The sequence below is a fragment of the Vipera ursinii genome (assembly GCF_947247035.1).
Source record: "Vipera ursinii genome assembly, chromosome: W".
NCBI classification, from domain to species: Eukaryota; Metazoa; Chordata; class Lepidosauria; order Squamata; family Viperidae; genus Vipera; species Vipera ursinii.
The window spans coordinates 18,478,226-18,498,373 of NC_139522.1; the positions used below are offsets into that span (position 1 = coordinate 18,478,226).

Sequence of the window (20,148 nt, forward strand, 5' to 3'; positions counted from 1 at the left end):
CAGGCCTGCCGGGCCCGACATGCCGCCCCCTCTATCCAGGGTGCTCCTGCAGGGGTAGAAAAAAACTGCCGGGAGAGATAGCAGGTAGCAGGGTGCGCTCTGCTTATGCTCAGATGCCGCTTGGGTGAGGGTGAGGGGCTTCCTGCCGCTCCCGGGGTCTGGCGTTTGCAAGGGGGAGAAGGGGCTTAGAGGCTCTTGGGGGTGGGAAGGGAGGGTCACGTTGGAGGGGGGACTGGACTAAGGAGGCTTGAAGTTGCTTTGCACGAACGGGGACGCTCGATTGATTTATGTACTATTTTCCGGTGTATAAGACGACTGGGCGTATAAGACGACCCCCCAACTTTTGAGAAGATTTTCATGGGTTAAAAAGTTGTCTTATACGCCGGAAAATACGGTATCCTAAATCATACTATAGGAAAGTTGAATTGAGCTCTGTAGCCTGGAGCTTCAACTTGCACAGTTGCTCAGATTTGTTGTATCTACCAAAATATAAAAGTACAGCATTTAGCCTATTTGAATTTTTTTAAATGTTTAATAGAAGTTATTGCCACTAATGAATGCTTATTTATTTCTAGTAAATGCAGCTGACAATAAGCAAAGAGATAAGAATATGACATATATCAAAATATCAATTGATCCGTAAGTAATGTTTGTTCATTTATGTAATCTATATACAACTAAATTTCTCATTGTGTTTATCTGCTTGTACCCTCAAGTTAGCTGAAACAGTGCAATATACTGCAACAACTTTTGAATCAAGGTACCTAAATTTGGTAGCTTATATGCATAACAGTTTTATTTGTAAAGTTGTGGCCATTAAAGCATCCCCACAGTCACATGATTGTGATTTCCTACACTCCCCACTAGTTTCCCACAAGCAAAGTCAATGGGGAAGTAGGCAGATAGTTGGAAAGTAGCTCCTGTTGCTTTTTTGCCCATCCATGGTCATTCTGTTTATCTGTTTAGATAAATAAATATTAACTTATTATTGAAGTTCATTTGCCACTACAATTTTTTTTATATTTATGATATATACTCTTCTTAGATGATCATGGGACCGTCCAGCATTGGTGTAAAAATATGGTCATTCTAAAATTTAATGTTCATTCTGGTCACATCCAACTCTTACTACCTTTCTCTCAAAGGTTGTCCAACAGGTCATGGGGTTGTCTGGTGCTATACCACTGAAGATGCATAGCATGATAAACAGTAAGACAGGAATATTTTAAATAATGTTTTTTGACTGTCTAAGAATGAAAGAACGAAACTCCTGCACTGTGGTATCTTTAATTTCTTTTTAAATCTATATTTCATTGTAAGCGTTAATTTGGGGACAGGAGTGTTAAAACGCTTATTTGTATTAAATATTAAAATGGCAGGAAGCATTTAGTTCATTATAAAATAATATGAATTGAATATATAACGATACTTCAATGAAGAAATTTAATTTGAATATCTGTTCAAGATAGTTTTTATTTGCTTGTTTAAATTGTAAAAGTTGTCATATGACATTTCTGAATGTACAGTGCATTCAGAAAGTATTCAGACCCCCTTCACTTTTGTCAGTTTTGTTATGCTGCAGCCTGATTCTACCATTGTTGAAATTCATTTTTTTCTCATTAATCTACACTCAGTACCCCATAATGACAAAGTGAAAACATAATTTTATAAATGTCTGTAAATGTATTAAAAAGAAAAAAATACTGAAATATCACATTGGCATAAGTATTCAGACCCTTTGCAACATGTGAAATTTAGTTCAGGTGCCTCCCATTTCTCTTGATGTTGCTGACATGTTTCTACATCTTGATTGGTGTCCACCTTTAGTAAATTAAATTGCTTGGACATGATTTGGAAACACATACACATCTCTATAGATGGCCTCACAGCTGACAATGCATACTGTAGCAGAGCAAAAGCAATGAGGTCAAAGGAACTGCCTGCAGAGCTCAGAGATAGGTTTATTGCAAAGCACAGATCTGGGGAAGCTACAATAAAATTTCTGCTGCACTGAAGGTTCAGTGATATTAATTCCCAATATCATTTTCCTCTTGTTCAACTTTATGCTCTTAAATATTCTGGCTTCTAATTCATATATTTTCTAGCATAGGTCTTTTAACTTTGTGGCAGTGTTCTTTATTATGAATAAGATTTTCATAGAAGTTATTATATAAGAGGAGATGCAGATTTTTAGATAAAGGAGAGCAATACCTGATCTATAAAGCTGCACCCCAGGATTTAATTTGACCCTTCTTGAAACATCGTAACATTGCCCTGGTGAAATTTGACTACAATAATGTCAAAATAAGGGTTGTAATGTGGATGCAATACCTCTAGGAGGGAAAATACTGTCATTCCCCAAACTCCCTCAACTGGGGAAAAAAACCATTTAAGAATGGGCCCAGAATTGTGACTTGAATGACTCCTGTAGCCCATTGTCCCATGAGGAGTGTGAGTTGCACACCAAAAAAGGTTGTATGCTTCAGTTGAGGTAAGTCCCAAATCCTAAATATATGAAGTGGTTTACAGTCATTCTTCTGAGATTCTGGTAAAATGTCTATTATATTTTTAGATGTGTAATAAATTTGATTGTACATTTGAGGCTTCAGATTAGCAATCTAGAAAGTCCTTCTGTCCTTTATGCTTTTGATCTGTTCACATGAATGACTATTTGTTGTCTGGCAAACCAAGAAAAATATTAGAGTGACGTCTATAAGCACAGGATTTAAACACTGCACATAAGAGTACATTAATGTGCAGTACAATGATACAAAACAAGCCCAGCTGTATGACAAAGATTTCCCAATCACAGAGACAATAGAGAGACTTGCACCTGCAAATTATTTGAACATTTTATCATGGGCATTAATGCACATTAAATATGTTTTAAATTCCCATTTTTCAAATTTTCTACCTACAACGTGTTCTCAGTTCTCATGTTTTGGAATCCCACTACATTGAATAAGATTGTGTGTTGTTGTAGAACACAAGGGTAGTGGCAAGGCTTGTAACCAACATATTGTTTTAACTAAAATATACTCTAAAATACAGGCAAGATTCTAATTTGAAAATTGCAACTGCAACCACTACTTATCTCAGCATTGAAGAAAACATATTGATGCACACTGTTGTGCACTATCAATAACATCATTTTCTGTGATGGACAGTGAGGCTATTGGTAGGGTGTCATATACCAGTTCGTCCCCCATGTTGCATTGTAGAAAAGTTATTGGTGCACTTTGTGGTGCTCTACCAATGCTAACATTGTTTGTGGTGTTTGCCTTGTTTATCTTAATTACTCTAACACAGGACAGGACAGTGGTTCTCAATCTTTTCTTCACCACAGACCCCCTTTAAATATCTTTGGTGGCAACGGACCATGGCCACGGACCACCAAGACATAACTCAAGATTTAAATCATAACATTTCTTCAAGCCTTCGTGGACCCCCAGGGGTCCGCAGACCACAGGTTGAGAACCACTGGCACAGGATGGTAGCTGCAGTGACTCACTGATAATCGGGTAGCTTGTGAATTTGTGAAATGTTGTTACTCATCTTACTGAGGAACTTTTAATATGAAGAATTCTAGGGGATCTCTGGAACACAGAAAACTCCTACTCCATACTTTTAATTAATGTATGATAGACTATCATTTGGCTTACATTGTTGAAAAGTACATAACACCAGCTGCCTGCAATTAGTGCAGGTTCGCATCCCACCAGGCTCAAGGTTGACTCAGCCTTCCATCCTTCCGAGGTAGGTAAAATGAGGACCCAGATTGTTGGGGGCAATTAAGCTGACTTTGTAATAATGCCGCTTGGGGGGGGGGTGTATGAAAGCCCTAATAAGCAGGCATATACATAGAATGAAGGCTACTGCTAAGCTTGTAAGCCGCCCTGAGTCTTCGGAGAAGGGCGGGATAAAAATGGAATTAAAATAAAAAAAATGTTTATTATTTTCACTTCCAGTGAGTCAAATATTGTAAGTATTTGGAATAATGGAAAAGGTATTCCTGTTGTGGAACATAAAGTGGAAAAGATGTATGTTCCTGCCTTAATTTTTGGACAGCTGTTAACATCCAGTAATTATGATGATGATGAAAAAAAAGTTACAGGTAATACACTTTGTTCAGCATAACCTATATGATTATTTTCAAGTAGTAATAGCAATTTCATGGTATTTCTTGTTTTAATTCATGGAAGTTTTGTAAGTGGAACCAAGTGGAAGATTTAACTTCACATTCCTGATGCAAATTCCAAAAGTGCTACGGTAGTTGTTTGTTAAAACACAATATAACATTTGCTGATGCATGGTTTGTGTCAATGGGGAAGAGTCAGTGTAAGCAGTAACTTTTTGAGAAGTATACTTTTCTAAATGTTCCTTACCTTTTCAGGTGGTCGTAATGGCTATGGTGCAAAACTTTGTAATATATTCAGTACAAAGTTTACAGTTGAGACTGCTTGCAAGGAATACAAACATAGTTTTAAACAGGTATGATTGTTTCTCTTTGCTTTCTTAACATACCTCTTATGTGGTTATTTTTTTTAAAGAGATGATGGAACAGTATATAAGTTCAGATCATAAGGGTATTTCTCTTATTAAAAAAACAGGAAAATAGAATTTATCCAAATACATGTAATTGTAGAAGCACAGGTCTGTTCTTTTAGTCTTAATGGAGAATGTACCAAAAATACTTTTGTTCAGAAGCCTGAATTATTTTTTCCAGTTTATTCAGTATCCAGTCAGTATTTCATAAATTAATTTAGTGATGATGTGGGAAATAGTCACATTGTACTGTATTTAGTGCATTAATGATTACACATAATGTGAACATGTGGATTAGTTTTTTAAAAGAAAAATATAAAATAATTAAAATATATTCTTCAACATACCCTTAATGTTTTAGTTTATATAGAAACTAAATGAAAAAAGAAACATCTAATTAAATCTGACTGAATGAAAAACATTTCTTTACAGCTGTGTTTTTTTTCTCAGAGGACAGGACAATTTTCTATTAATGCATATGGTTGTTCTTTATTTTTTGTTTTAAATAAAGACATGGATGAATAATATGATGAAGACTTCAGACCCTAAGATTAAACATTTTGAAGGAGATGACTATACGTGTGTGACATTCCAACCAGATCTTTCTAAGTTTAAGATGGAAAAGCTTGATAAAGATATAGTAGCCCTTATGATGAGAAGAGTTTATGATTTGGCAGGAGCATGTAAAGGAGTCAAAGTTATGCTTAATGGAAAGAAACTACCTGTAAGAGCTTTAGTAAAATATTTATATAATGGGAATTATATGTGTTTGAAACAGAATGTGATTATTTTTCTTAAATCCTAGGTGAATGGCTTTCGTAGTTACGTTGACCTTTATGTAAAGGACAAGTTAGATGAAACTGGACTTGCTCTAAAAGTTATTCATGAACTTGCTAATGAACGCTGGGATGTCTTACTTTAAGTGAGAAGGGATTCCAGCAAATTAGTTTTGTGAACAGTATTGCTACCACAAAGGTGAGTTATTTTGCATACTTCAGAGTGGTTAAAATAATACACAGCATAATGTTTGACATGAAATTAATGTGCTTTTGACTTTTATCTTTATAAATAGTTTTATATCCATAAAAACATAAAATGCAATGACAGAAACTTACTTTATTTTTTCACCTTAAGGGAGGTAGGCATGTCGATTATGTGGTAGATCAAATTGTTGGAAAATTGATAGAGGTGGTTAAAAAAAGAACAAAGCTGGTGTTTCAGTAAAACCATTCCAGGCAAGTTGATCTTCATGTTTTAAAATTATTCCACACAAAAAATTGGTTCATTATTTCAGTATCTTTGTTTTCTGATTTTCATTTGTTTGTGTATATATATATATATATATATATATATATATATATTGAACAGGTAAAGAACCACATATGGGTTTTTATTAATTGTCTCATTGAAAACCCTTCTTTTGATTCTCAAACAAAAGAGAACATGACACTCCAGCCTAAAAGTTTTGGGTCCAAATGTCAGTTATCAGAAAAGTTTTTTAAAGCAGTAAGTATTGCATATTTATTTCATAACCATAATCATTTGAAGAAAGTAAAAGGGTCAATTTCTTTAAGGAAAGTGAAATCCATGTTGGAGTTTACATTTCAGAAACTGAAAAGTAATACAAGAGTAATGTTCTGATATTTTAAATTTTTAGTATTTAATTAATAAATACTGATATTTATTAACTGTCCTGTAAAATGTTATCTAGCCTTGAGGATATAACATGCAATTCACTTCTTAGACATTGTGGCTGCTCGAGTACTACTGTATAATATACTGTGTGGTTTGTTAACAAATTATGAGAATGAAAATAAGGAAATATTAAGATGTGTAAAGAATAGACTGACATATTTCTGTGATATATTCTAAGAAAAAAGTGGATTTTAGTGCTTTGGTACATTTGGTTATTTTTAATGTAAAAATCTCTCTGCTATTTTTAAATGTGACTGTGAATTCAATTTTTATAGGCCTCTAACTGCAGCATTGTAGAAAGTATACTGAACTGGGTGAAATTCAAGGCACAGATACAGCTGAACAAAAAATGTTCATCAGTGAAACATAGTAAAATTAAAGGCATTCCAAAACTTGATGATGCTAATGATGCTGGTAAGAGCTAACAGTCATTCAGGATACTTCTTATAAATACATCTTTCCAAAGTCACTAATCAGTGACTACAAACATGCATATACTTCAGGAAAATATTCTTGCAAAGTTGAACATGCTTAAAATGTGTATTTTTCAGCATAGGTGAATTCACATGGTACATAGTTACATCATGGTAAAGGAATGTACTATTTAAAAAGATTCATGTCAAGTATGTGTATCTGTATTTTTAATAAACTGTTTTTTTCTTAACGTGCTATTATCTAAGAATTAAGGTTTGGGCTAAAGATTGTTTCAGTGCTCTTTCTTTGCTTTTTGGTTCCTCTTTTCATAATTTTGCAGGTGGCAAACATTCCTTGGACTGTACATTAATTTTAACTGAGGGAGATTCTGCTAAATCTTTAGCTGTCTCTGGTTTGAGTGTTATTGGAAGAGATAGATATGGGGTATTTCCACTCAGGGGAAAAATTCTTAATGTTCGTGAGGCATCTCATAAACAGGTAAGACAAGCCATTTAAAAAATTATCCAGGGCATAGCTAATGTACATACATGTACTTACTAAAGTGGCTTGTTTCAATTTTACATTTCTACACAGATTATGGAAAATGCAGAAATTAATAACATTATAAAAATAGTTGGTCTACAATATAAGAAAAGTTATGAACATCCAGAGTCTCTGAAAACATTAAGATATGGCAAAATTATGATTATGACTGATCAGGTCAGTTTAAGTTTTAAAATTAAATATCCATCCAAGAATCCTTTCCTTTCTGATATTCTTTCTATTGCTTTGTGTACTTCTGATTTGCTTATCTGTTCAGACTTTGTTTAGTTTGCTGACCTCTTTTCGGGCAATCTGTCTACTTTGTTCCTTTGTGACATTCATATTGTTTTTATTTATTAAAATAAACAGCATAAACAACTTTCCATTTATTTATTTTTTAAAATGATTGATTTTGGGCAGAAAAGTTTTCCAATAATTCTTAAGGAGTTTCTGCAATTTTTAAATATTTTTAATAGGTGATTTATTTAGGGTGTTCTGCTATTACAGTTTTCTGATATATTTCAATTATACTTGCTGTATTTTTATTATTCATATTATATATTTTATTTAAAAAAATAATTTTGTATATGTTGCTTGAGTTCTGGGCCTACATAAAGGTAAAGTACTTAAAATTGTAATGTTCATTCCATTCTACGTGAATTGTAGAATGAAAATAGAATCAATAGTTAGTCCTCTACTTACAACCACAATTGACCCTGGAATTATGGTCATAAGTCATTGCTGTCATTCAGCAAGGTGCCCATGTGAATGCCTCACTTAACTATCACAATCCTGGCTCTCCCTGTTGTGGCTGCTTAGTGATTGCATGGATTGTTAAGTGGAGCATGGGGTGCCACAGTGGATGGGGGAGACCCTGGGAGGCCTGGTAGAGGCCAGCATTGCAGCACCTCCCCAGCTCACATGTGGCCTCACATGGATCGCAAGAATTTTGGTTGCTTCAAAAATGGCACTTGGGATGGCACCAAGTGGCTTCTGTATAGGAAGGCTGCATGGCAGATTGGGTGAATCTCTTTGGGAAAGGTGATCTTTGGAAGAGGTAAGTGGAGTGAGGCATGAAGGGGCTGGGGAGACCCAATAATGTGGGACCAAGCGGGGTGGGAAGCAGGCCCAAGGCCTCTTGGAACACAGCCGTGTGACAAAGAGGCCCAAGGAACAGGGGCAGAGCAGGATGCTGGGAAAGGTAGACAGGTGGGGGGCAGCTTCAGCATCCCTGCAGTCGGTCATAAGGGCGAGAAGATTGGGTTGACCATGGAGGTGCTGCAGCAGCCATAACTGGGTACATGTTGTAAGTCCATTCAGTGTTGTCATCATTTCATTCTGCACCATTGTAATTTTGACTCCTGTAGTGTCAACTGCTGTATATGTATATTTATTTATTTATTTATTTATTTATTTATTTTATTATTTTATATACCACCCTATTCCCGAAGGACTCAGGGCGGTTTACAGGGCAAAGTTTAAAAAACAATATAAAAGTTAAAATAGAAATAGAATTAAAATAAAGTAAATTAATTACTAGCCCAACAAATTAAAACAAAGTTTAAAACTTAAAACCCCTCAGTCCAGGCCAGATAGATCAAAGAACCAAGTTTTCAGGTCCCGACGAAATGAACGAAGGTCAGGGGCGGTCCGGAGCTCCACAGGTGTCATTCCATAGGGCAGGCATTCCCTATAGCACCCCAACTCAATCAAGTGACTCTGGGCAGCTTACAATTCTAAAATTATAAATCAATTTAAAAAAGTAAAACAGTAAAAAAATCCACAAAATAAATAAAAACATCAGTTGTGATGATTAATCAACTAAGAGTAAAGCCAAGTAACGGGGCCCCTAACATATTTCAAGTCCCAGTCCTGGGTACATATCCAAGTTGTTAAAGCCTTGCGAAAGGCCAACAGGGTTGGGGACATTCTAATTTCCAAGGGGAGAATGTTCCATAAGGCAAGGGCTACAGCAGAGAAAGCCTATCTTCTAGTTCCTGCCAGTCAACACTCTTTGGCTGACAGGATCTGCAGTATGCCCAATCTGTTGGATTGAGTTGATCAGGTTGGTACAGTACTCTTGGAAAAAGTCAGTCTCTCAGGTAACCTGGTCCTGAGTCATGTAGGGCTTTAAAGGTGACAAACAGCACCTTGACTTGCACCCGGAAACACACCGTAGCCTTCACAGCTCACGGAGTAGTGGTACTGTATTATGCGTGCCGTTTAACTGGCATCATTTAATTTAATTTAATAATTTAATTTAATAATTTGATTTCTATACCGCCCTTCTCCCAAAGGACTCAGGGCGATGAACAGGGCAATACACAATAAAAATCAAATACAAAAATTAAAAAGCCATTAAACATAATGCCCATAAAATCAATACATATTAAAGTTAAAACTAGTTTTAAAAACCCAACCCCATCCCATCAGACCAGGCCAGCTTGTTCGAAAAAGAATGTTTTGAGATCGCGCCGGAAGGAGCGAAGGTCGGGGGCCATCCGGAGCTCAACCGGTAAGCAGTTCCAAAGGTCTGGCGCGCCCACAGAGAACGCTCTCCCCCTGGGGGTCACCAATCGGCATTCTTTGATCAGAGGCACCCTGAGGAGGCCCTCTCTGTGGGAGCGCACTGGACGGAGGGAAGTTGACGCCGGCCGCAGGTGTTGCCGTAGGTAATCCGGACCCATGCCATGAAGGGCTTTGTAAGTCATAACTAACACCTTGAACCTCACCCGGAGAGCAACCGGTAGCCAATGCAGCTCACGGAGCAAAGGTGTAACATGGGAGTATCGGGAAACTCCCAAGACAACTTGCGCGGCTGCATTCTGCACCAGTTGGAGTCTCCGGGTGGACCTCAAGGGCAGCTCCATGTAGAGAGCATTACAGTAGTCTAGACGAGAGGTCACGAGCGCATGAGTGACTGTGAGCAAGGCATCCCGGTCTTACCTGTGCAGCTGCATTTTGCACCAGTTGAAGTTTCCGAATGCTCTTCAAGGGCAGCCCCATGTAGTGAGCATTGCAGTAATCTAAGTGTTCTGTACCAGCCTGCTACCGGCCTTGCATAAAAGGCAACCCCTTTACAAACGGCAAGAGGCTGGAATGACGTCTGCCAAATTTATTACAAAAGCAAACAAGACACAAACCAAGATACAGGAGCTTTGAAACACTATCTGAGCGGTTGCTTTCAGCAAACCAGCCCTCCCCACACAAGTCCTTTATAAAGAGTTCAGGGCGTGGCTTCTCTCTCCCTCCTTCCGAGAAGCCCCATTGCCTTCCTCTGTTTACTCCTACTTGACTGCCTCCTGCGTCGGGCGTCCTTGAACAGGGCCAGCTGTGGGTCATCTTCATCCACACTGTCAGGCTCACACAGCTGGGTCTCCATGGTGACCAAGTGGGAGGGGCCTGCCTGAGGGCTATCATCAGCAAGGTCTTCAACACCCCCCTCCTCCTCTGAGTCGTCCGACCCAACTGCCGAACCCACAGGCTGACCCTGAATCACAACACTAAGCGAGTGGTTACAGTGGCATGGGTGACAGTGAGCAGCACCTCCCAGTCCAGGAACGGGTAAAACTGGCACACTACCTGAAGGTGTGCAAGAGCCTTCCTAGCCACAGCTGCCAAGTGCTCTTCAAGCAGGAGCTGTGAGTCTAGGAGGACCCCCAGATTGTGCACCGGGTCTGTTTGGGGTAGTGCAATCCTATCCAGAGCTAGAGATTATCTGTGTGTTTTCTAAATTGCTTTCAAAGCGCTCATAAATGAATCTTCATTGATTTTTTTTGAAATTCCATGAAAATAGAATCATGCATTCATCTTTTTTATTCAGGATCAAGATGGATCACACATTAAGGGTTTGCTAATCAATTTTATTCATCACAATTGGCCTTCACTTCTGAAACATGGTTTCCTTGAAGAATTCATTACTCCAATTGTAAAGGTAATTAACATTATACATGCTATAACTAGTAAAACAGGTAAAACTGTTCATTTAGTATTTGAAATGAGCCATTTATATTCTTCTTCCAGTATTCAAGTGTATGTTCCATATATTTAAGAATGATTAGAGACTTAAGAAAATTAGTTGGTATCCTGATGGAAAATTCATTTTATTTTATTTTATTTTATTTTATTTTATTATTTTATTTTATTTTATTTTAGTTTATTTTAGTTTAGTTTAGTTTATTTTATTATTTTTTATTTTATTATTTTTTTATTTTATTTTATTATTTTATTTTATTTTATTTTATTTTATTTTATTTTATTTTATTTTATTTTATTTTATTATTTTATTTTATTTTATTTTATTTATTTTATTTTATTTTATTTTATTTTATTTTATTTTATTTTATTTTATTTTATTATTTTATTTTATTTTATTTATTTTATTTTATTTTATTTTATTTTATTTTATTTTATTTTATTTTATTTTATTTTTTTATTTTATTTTATTTTTCACAGTTCCTTTAATATACCACAAACTAAGCAATGAAATATAAACATTTTTTCAGGTATTTAACATTTGTTATATCAGTAATGCTGTAGGTATTATATATCGCCATACATAAATACATACACGTAAGTTTGGGTGCTGCTCGTCCATTTCCCCTTTCACTGTATCACCCTCCTCTCTCTTCCCTCTTCTCTACTTTCTTTCTCCTTTCTTTCCTACTTCCCTCTTCTTCCTCTCCTCTCCTCTTTCCCTCACCACTCCCCTCCCGTTTCTCCCCACTTCTCCTCCTCTTTCCCTCCAACCTTCCTACTTCCTTCCCCCTCCTCTACTCTCTTCCCTCTCTCCTCTCCTTTCTTCCCTCCCATTCCTCTTCCGATACAATTCAGGGGTGATGTCTGAGCAGCTCCTCTCCTTGGATTTTCAATGTCTATATTAGGTATGATAATATCCTTATCGCCTCATTTTTCTTCCATCTAAATTAGTGTAAGCTCTCTTTTAAGCATATTCTCTTTTTCACCCACTCATAAAATTTTCCCCAAATTTCATAATACTCTGATTCTGTCTTATCTTTAATTACCATTGTTAATCTATTCATTTCCGCTCATTCCATTATTTTCCTGATCACCTCTTCTTCTGGAGGAGCTTTCAGTGCCTTCCAGTTTTGTGCAAACACAATCCTAGCTGCAGTGGTTATATGAATAATCAAATATGTGTTCTCTTTACTATATTTCTCTGGTAAAATACCCAACAGGAATATTTCTGGTCTTAATTCTATACGTTGTTGTATCATCTTTTCTATCCATGATTTAATTATGTTCCAATAGGTTTTAGCTTCTGCACACGTCCACCACATATGATAGAAAGAGCCTGGTATTTGATGGCATTTCCAACATTTTATAGATCTGTCCTTAAACATTTTAGCTAGTTTTTCTGGAGACATATGCCATCAGTAGAACATCTTGTACATATTTTCTTTATACGCTGTCACCATTGTCAGTTTATAGTTTCTTTCCCACAATTGCTGCCATCTATCTAATTCAATCGTATATCCAAAATTTCTTGACCATTTTATCATTGACTCCTTAACTTGCTCCTCCTCTAATTCCCTATATAATAAGTAGCTATACATTTTTTAAATCCATTTTTCTTCAGTTCCCGTAAGTATTTCATCTAACTCTGTTCTCCCCAAATTAAAACCATCTATTTTAGCATCTTTTTCATATTAGATTGTATTTGCGTTCTCATGTACCAATCCATCTTTATTCCTTGTTCCTCTAATTGTTGTTTGGTTTTCAGCTTCCCCGTATCTGTTAGTAGGTCTTTATATCTTATAATGTTTCCCATGTTAAACATATTGGAGTGTATTAACGCTTCCATCGTTGAGAGCCAATCTGGAATCCTCAAGTAATGCTTCCTTTTTATTTTCTCCCAAACCATCAATAAAGAATTCCTGATATAATGTCTCTGGAAATAGCTGTGTATTCTATTTTTCCCATACCATATGAACACATGCCATCCCAACTGTAAATCATGTCCCTCTAATGTCAATAATCTAGTATTCCTCAGTAAAATCCGTTCTCTCATCCATGACATTACTGCAGCCTGGTAATATAATTCCCAATTAGGTAAGCTAAACCCACCGCTGAGTCTTGCATCCTGTAACATTTTTAAATTAATCCTTGCCTTTTCCCCCTGCCAAATATATTTCAAAATTATTTTATTTAGCCCCTCAAAATATTTCTTTTCCAATCTTATTGGTATTGTTGAAAACAAAAACAACAATCGTGGTAATATATTCATTTTGATTACTGCAATCCTGCCCATTAATGATAGTCGTACCTTTTTCCATTTATCCAAATCTACTTGGATTTGTCTTTTCAATTTGTAATAGTTATCTTCTTTAATTGTTGTACATCTTGCTGTCAGGTGAATCCCCAGATATTTTACCTTCTTTACAATCTGTATCTCTAACTTTCCCATCAATTCTTTTTTTTGTTTTTCAGTAATATTTTTCACTAACATTTTTGTTTTATCTTTATTAATCTTCAAACCTGCTACCTCACCATATTTTCCTATTTGTTCTATTAATACAGGTCCTGTCTCTAGTGGCTCTACCAAGATAAATACTAAATCATCTGCGAAAGCTTATAGCTTATATTCTTCTCTCTTAACTTTCATACCTTTTATATCCTTATTCTGTCTTATAGTTCTAGTTGGTATCTCTAGTGTCAATACAAACAATAATGGGGATAAAGGGCATCCCTGCCTTGTTCCCTTCATAATGTTAATCTTTTCAGTCATATATCCATTTATCATTATTTTGGCTATTTGCTTATTGTAAATTGCTTTAATTACATTTATAAATTTCTCCCCCAAATCCATAATCTGTAGTTGTGTTATCATGAATTGCCAATTCACATTGTCGACTGCTTTCTGTGCATCCAAAAACATCAATGTCATCTGTTTTTCGGGATGTGTTTCATAATATTCTAATGTGTTTAATATAATTCGCATATTGTCTCTAATCTGTCTTTTGGGCAGGAACCCATTTTGATCCATATGTATAAATTCGTTTAGGAACTTTTTAAGCCTTTCGGCCATGATTGATGCAAATATTTCATAGTCCACATTCAGCAAGGAAATCGGTCTATAGTTCTTTATTTTCTGTATTTCTGTTTCTTCCGTATCAGGGTAATAAGTGCTTCTGACCACGAATCTGGTATCTTAGCTTCAGAGAGGAGTTCATTAGAGTTCCAGCATTACATTGCCTAACGGTTCCTGCAATGTTCTATATAGTTCCGCTGGTAGCCCATCTGGTTCTGGTGTTTTGCCATTCTTTTGTTTTTTAATTGCTTCTGTTAATTCCATCATTGTTATTTCCTCTTCTAGTAGCTTTTTAAATTTCTCTGGTACTTTAGGTATCTCTGTTTTTTCCATGAATTGTTTTATCCTATCATCTGAAACTACTTGTTGCTTATATAAATTCTCATAATATTCCCAAGCTATTTTTTTCTTTTCTTCATTCCGGTGTTGTAAAGTCCCCTCGGCATCTTCCAGTTGTTTAATCCATCTCTTCTCTTTCTCCTTTTTAATTTTATATGTCAACCATCTCCCTGGTTTGTTTGCATGTTCAAAAAAGGTTTGTTTAGCTGCCTTTATTTTCCTTGCCACCTCTTCATTTTCTATTAAGTTCATTTTATGCTTGTTCAACTCCATTAAATTTTTAATCTTTTTGTTTTGTGTATCTTTCTGTAATTCTTTCTCAAGAGTCTTATATTCTTCCTCCAATTTTTCCCTAATTTGTCTTTTCTGTTTATTCTTTTTCCCCATATACGTAAGATATAGCAAGTCCTCTCATGTACGCTTTCGCCGTATCCCAGACATTTTGAAGTGAGGTATCTTCTGTTTTGTTTTCCTTAAAGAAGAAAGTCATTTCTTTTTCCATATATTGCTGGAAGTCCATCTTGTTCTTTTTTTTTTGTCCTTTCCATGTAAATGTGACTGGGTTGTGGTCCGCCCATGTGCTTGTTTCTATGTTTATATTTTGTGTACTTGTAAAGGGTACAGAGGGTACAGAGAAGAGCAACAAAGATGATTAGGGGGCTGGAGGCTAAAACATATAGGGAACGGTTGCTGGAATTGGGTATGTGTAGTTTAATGAAGAGAAGGGTGAGGGGTGACATGATAGCAGTGTTCCAATATCTCAGGGGCTACCACAAAGAAGAGGGAGTCAAGCTATTCTCCAAAGCACCTGAAAGCAGGACAAGAAGCAACGGATGGAAACTAGTCAAGGAGAGAAGCAACCTAGAACTAAGGAGAAACTTCCTGACAGTTAGAACAATTAACCAGTGGAACAACCTGCCTCCAGAGGTGGTGAATGCTCCAACACTGGAGGATTTTAAGAAGAGACTGGACAGCCATTTGCCTGAAATGGTATAAGGTTTCCTGCCTGAGCAGGGGAATGGACTAGATGACCTCCAAGGTCCCTTCCAACTTTATTATTATTATTATTATTATTATTATTATTATTATTATTATTATTATTATTATTATTATTATTATTATTATATAAGTCTATTGATGTCCATATCATATCTGTTCTCGACCAGGAAAGGTGGGAATAGAATGTATATTGCTTCTTTTCCGGATATTTTTCTCTCCAAACATCTAGTACAGGGGTCGGCAACCTAAAAAAGAAAAAGAGCCACTGGGAACCGGTTCCATCACAAATTAAAAAAAGAGGGAGCCGCATGCGTGTGTCCATGCACGCGCATGCGCAAAAAGGTTTTTTGCGCATGCACGGATGCACGAGGCTGCCATTTTTTTAAAAATGAGATTGAACCGGTTCCCGGTTGCCCGACGGCGATGGCCCGTCTGCAAAGCTGCCGTTTTCGGCAGCTTTGCAGACGGGCCGTGGCAGCTTCCTCAAAGAGCGGCGCCCCTGCCCATTCCGAGAGGTGCGCGCGCACCTCTCCGAACGACCGGAGGTGCGCGCGTACCTCCGCGCGAATGGGCAGCGGTGCCGCTCTTTGAGGAAGCTGCCGCGGCCCGTCTCAGCTTCCTCAAAAAGAGAGGCGCCCCTGCCCATTCCGAGAGGTGCGCGTGCACCTCTCCGAACGACCGGAGTTGCGCGCGCACCTCCCCAAACCTTTGGGGAGGTGTGCGCGTACCTCTGTGCGAAGGGGCAGCGGTGCCGCTCTTTGAGGAAGCTGCCGCGGCCCGTCTCAGCTTCCTCAAAAAGAGAGGCGCCCCTGCCCATTCCGAGAGGTGCGCGCGCACCTCTCCGAACGACCGGAGTTGCGCGCGCACCTCCCTAAACCTTTGGGGAGGTGCGCGCGTACCTCCGCGCGAAGGGGCAGCGGTGCCGCTCTTTGAGGAAGCTGCCGCGGCCCGTCTGCTAAGCTGCCGCTTTCGGCAGCTTCACAGACGGGCCGCGGCAGCTTCCTGAAAGAGCGGCACCGCTGCCCATTCGCGCGGAGGTACGCGCGCACCTCTCCAAAGGTTTGGGGAGGTGCGCGCGCACCTCCGCCCATTCGGGGAGGTGCGCGTGCACCTCTCCAAACGGGCGGTGCCACTCTCCATTTGGAGAGGTGCGTGCGCACCACTGCCCGTTGGAAGAGGTGCGCGCGTACCGGGCGGCTGGGAGCCGCAGGAGGCGGCTCAAAGAGCCGCATGCGGCTCCGGAGCCGCAGGTTGCCGACCTGTGATCTAGTATATTTAATTCGTCCACCATATTATGAAAAGATTTTGGAAGTGTTCTCCTTAGGGTCTTATTTTTTTTGTCACATTATAATCCACCCCAGCCTTTACAATAGCATTGAAATCTCCAATCATACATATGCTTTCGAATTCCAATTCTATTATTTTCTGGTGTCATTTTAAATAGAAATTTTCTTGGTTTTCATTTGGGGCATAAATCACTACCAATAAAGTTTTTTTTACAATTCATAATTACTTCCACCATTAAAATTCACCCTTCTTCATCTGAATATAACAATGTAGTTTGTATTGTTTTTTGAATATATAATACCACACCTCTTTTACTCTGATCTGCAAGTGAGGTATATAATTCTCCCAATTTTGGATATTCTAGTACAGACATGTCAAACACAAGGCCCGGGGGCCAGATCCGGTCCGCGAAGTGGTTTCATGTGGCCCGCGAAGCCATCCTGGAAACAGTGAGGGAACAGCCCCCACTGCCTTGGCCCTGGCCCAGAGACCCTCCTTCTGCCAGAGACTCTCAGATCTGTCCCACTCCTGCCCAGGCCCCCATAGGCACCCTTGATGCGAATGATGTAGAGTTGTATTTCACCCAGTAGGCTATACGCACTCTAGCCACACCCACCCAGTAGGCCACGCCCACCCTGGCCATACCCACCCGGCCCCCTGAGGGCAACTGCAATGCTGATGCGGCCCTCAATGAAATTGAGTTTGACACCCCTGTTCTAGTAGATTTTTGTGTTGTTTCTTAATATGAACTTCTTGTAAACAAATTATATCCATTTTTAATTTCCCCAATTTATTTAGTGTTCCTTTTCTCAGTCCATTTACGTTTATCGAAATTGCTTTTATTTCTTCTTCCATGATTATTTATTTGAAGTTTTAGTTTCTCTCGTTATTCTCATCTCTCTTTGCTCTTTTGCCTCTTTGGCTCTTGTCCCTTCTCTCAACACCCTTTCCTCCTGTTCTATGCTATACTTACTGCATTGCTTCTCTGTCTCGTCTCCTTGCTGTCTGATTACTCTTTCCCCTCTCAGCCTTTCTTCTTGCTGCCCAAAGTATTGATCATAGAAAAGTTCTGCTTTCTCTATTGTGTCCAGTCTATGTCTCTGTTCTTGCCAATTTATCATTACTCCTTCTGGTATTAACCATCTAAAATTTATCCTTTTTTTAATTAAGCATTTTGTCAGAAATTGATACTCCTTTTTCAGGTCTCTCACTCTTCTTGGGATCTGTTTTAACATCACTATCTCTCTTCCTTTATATTTTATTTTAACATTTCTCAGCTTCTGTAGTATATCTACCCTTAATACTTTTTTAGTAAATCTTATATGCACCTCTCTGGGGAGAGTATTTCTCGTTGCATATCTAGTGTATATTCTAAATATCTCATCTATATCATTCATTATCTTTTCCTTGCTTTCCTCCAATGCTTCTGCTAATATTCCTGCCATTACATCTGCTAGGTTCTCTCCCTTTTCTTCTTCAACATTTTGGAATCTTAAATAATAATCAGCTCTATCCATCTCTAAAGCAATAATCATTTTCTCCTGGTTCCTGTCTGTTAATGTAAGTCGGTTATCAATCTCCTCTTATCTGTTAATTCAATTCTTTCTTCCTCTTGTTGCAATCTTTGTTCATTTTTCTCCATCAGTTCTTTGACCTCTTTTAGGTCCTCTTCTATTTTGCCAATTCCTTCTTTGAAGTCTGTGTGTAGAGCCAGCATCATATTTTTCAATTCCATGTTGGATCTATCTTGCTGCGTTGTGTTGTCCAGTGATTTCTGTACCACCAGACTCTGTGATATTAGGGCAGCTGTTGCTGGGTGTGTTGTGGTCTTCTTCATTTTCTCCAGTAGTTTGTAATCCAAATGTTGATGGGGTATTATAATCCAAATGTACTCCAAAAAAAAAGTACAAAAAATTTCAGCGACAAGTAAAGGTGAGTACAAAGGGAAAAGGAAAGAAAAAGAGAAGGAAAAAGCCAAATATCCTTATATCTAAAAAAAAAAGAAGAAAAAGAAATTAATCCATACAGGTTACACTCTTTGTTCGTTTCAGAGTCTCTGTGCCTTAGTCCAAAAGAAAAAAAAATCAAAGTAAAAAACAATCCACCATTCTGCAAACTAAAAAACAAAACAAAAACAGACTCTGTAAACTTCCTATCAGTGAGTTCAGCAGCTGTCATTCAAGGTCACTTACTCTCCCTTTTGTTCTTAAGCTTCAAGGGTATTCTCAGCCGAGATACTTAATTCATTGCCTTTTTTTGCCTTCCATTGTTATTCGCCGCTGCAGTTCCAGGAGAGGAGCAGTTTAAAAATCCGCTCCCCTCCCCCACTTCTCCATGGCTTCAAATTCTTCCTATTTCCCCCCACACACACACACAGTTTCCAGCATTTAAGGATTCTCAATCTTCTCACCCAGGCAATCCTCCAAACTTACTTTCAAGATCTTCCAAGTGGCCGCCCTGGCTTGTGACGGCTTGCAATGGCCGTCTGACAGCTGCTGGTCTGGGAAGCTTCTGTCGGCTCTCCAGGAGGTTGCAATCTCTCCTGTGCTGCCAAAACTGTGCCTTCCTTCTTCACCGTCCCTACAGGACAGCTGAAAAGCGACAATCCTTCGGGAGCTTCCAAAGGATGTCGTCCCGCCACGGCACTGGCACTCAAAAAAAAAAAAAAACTGATGGAAAATTCTAAAGACAGCATTTTGATTAGGAAGTAGCAATGTGAGAAAAAAATGAAAAATTGTAAAAAAAAGATACAAATTTACATTTTACATAATTTAAATATTAAATATTACATACTTTTCAATTTAAGGTGTCTGCAGAAGAAAAAAGTCTCAGATATTTTGTTTTCTTCAACAAAAGTAATGCTGTACATAAAGCATTACAGCATGATTTAATATTTGTGTTTGCAGCTTTGATTATATAGCATGGACAGAATCCTTCACAGCAATAAAGCTCTACTGAACTTAATATAAACCTGTTCCTTTCATTTCTTAGTATAATGTCAGCATTTATTATGTGAAATGGCAATTTCTCAGAGGATCATGGAAAGTTTCCTTTGACACTATTTCCACCTTCTCTAGTGTCCTAATTTAATAGCAATAGCACTTAGACTTATATACTGCTCCATAGTGCTTTACAGCATTCTCTGAGCAGTTTACAATGTCAGCATATTGCCCCCAACAATCTGAGTCATCATTTTACCAACCTCGGAAGGATGGAAGGCTGATTCATCCTCGAACCCCATCAGGATCGAACTCCAGGCTGTGGACAGAGATAGC

At 38.0% G+C, this 20,148-nt stretch overlaps 1 protein-coding gene across 1 annotated transcript in view; it reads left to right on the forward strand.

The window, feature by feature from the left end:
- LOC310648218 (DNA topoisomerase 2-beta-like) overlaps positions 1-20,148 on the forward strand; it is a gene marked incomplete at both ends in the record, with an annotated part of 347,379 nt that overhangs the window by 60,891 nt on the left and 266,340 nt on the right. Inside the window, 13 exon segments of the mRNA XM_083375966.1 lie at positions 576-639; positions 3,969-4,114; positions 4,394-4,491; positions 5,057-5,269; positions 5,351-5,449; positions 5,455-5,520; positions 5,680-5,737; positions 5,740-5,780; positions 5,914-6,051; positions 6,516-6,654; positions 6,995-7,152; positions 7,249-7,374; positions 11,021-11,131. Of these exon segments, the coding sequence (XP_083232092.1) occupies positions 576-639; positions 3,969-4,114; positions 4,394-4,491; positions 5,057-5,269; positions 5,351-5,449; positions 5,455-5,520; positions 5,680-5,737; positions 5,740-5,780; positions 5,914-6,051; positions 6,516-6,654; positions 6,995-7,152; positions 7,249-7,374; positions 11,021-11,131 (1,457 nt within the window).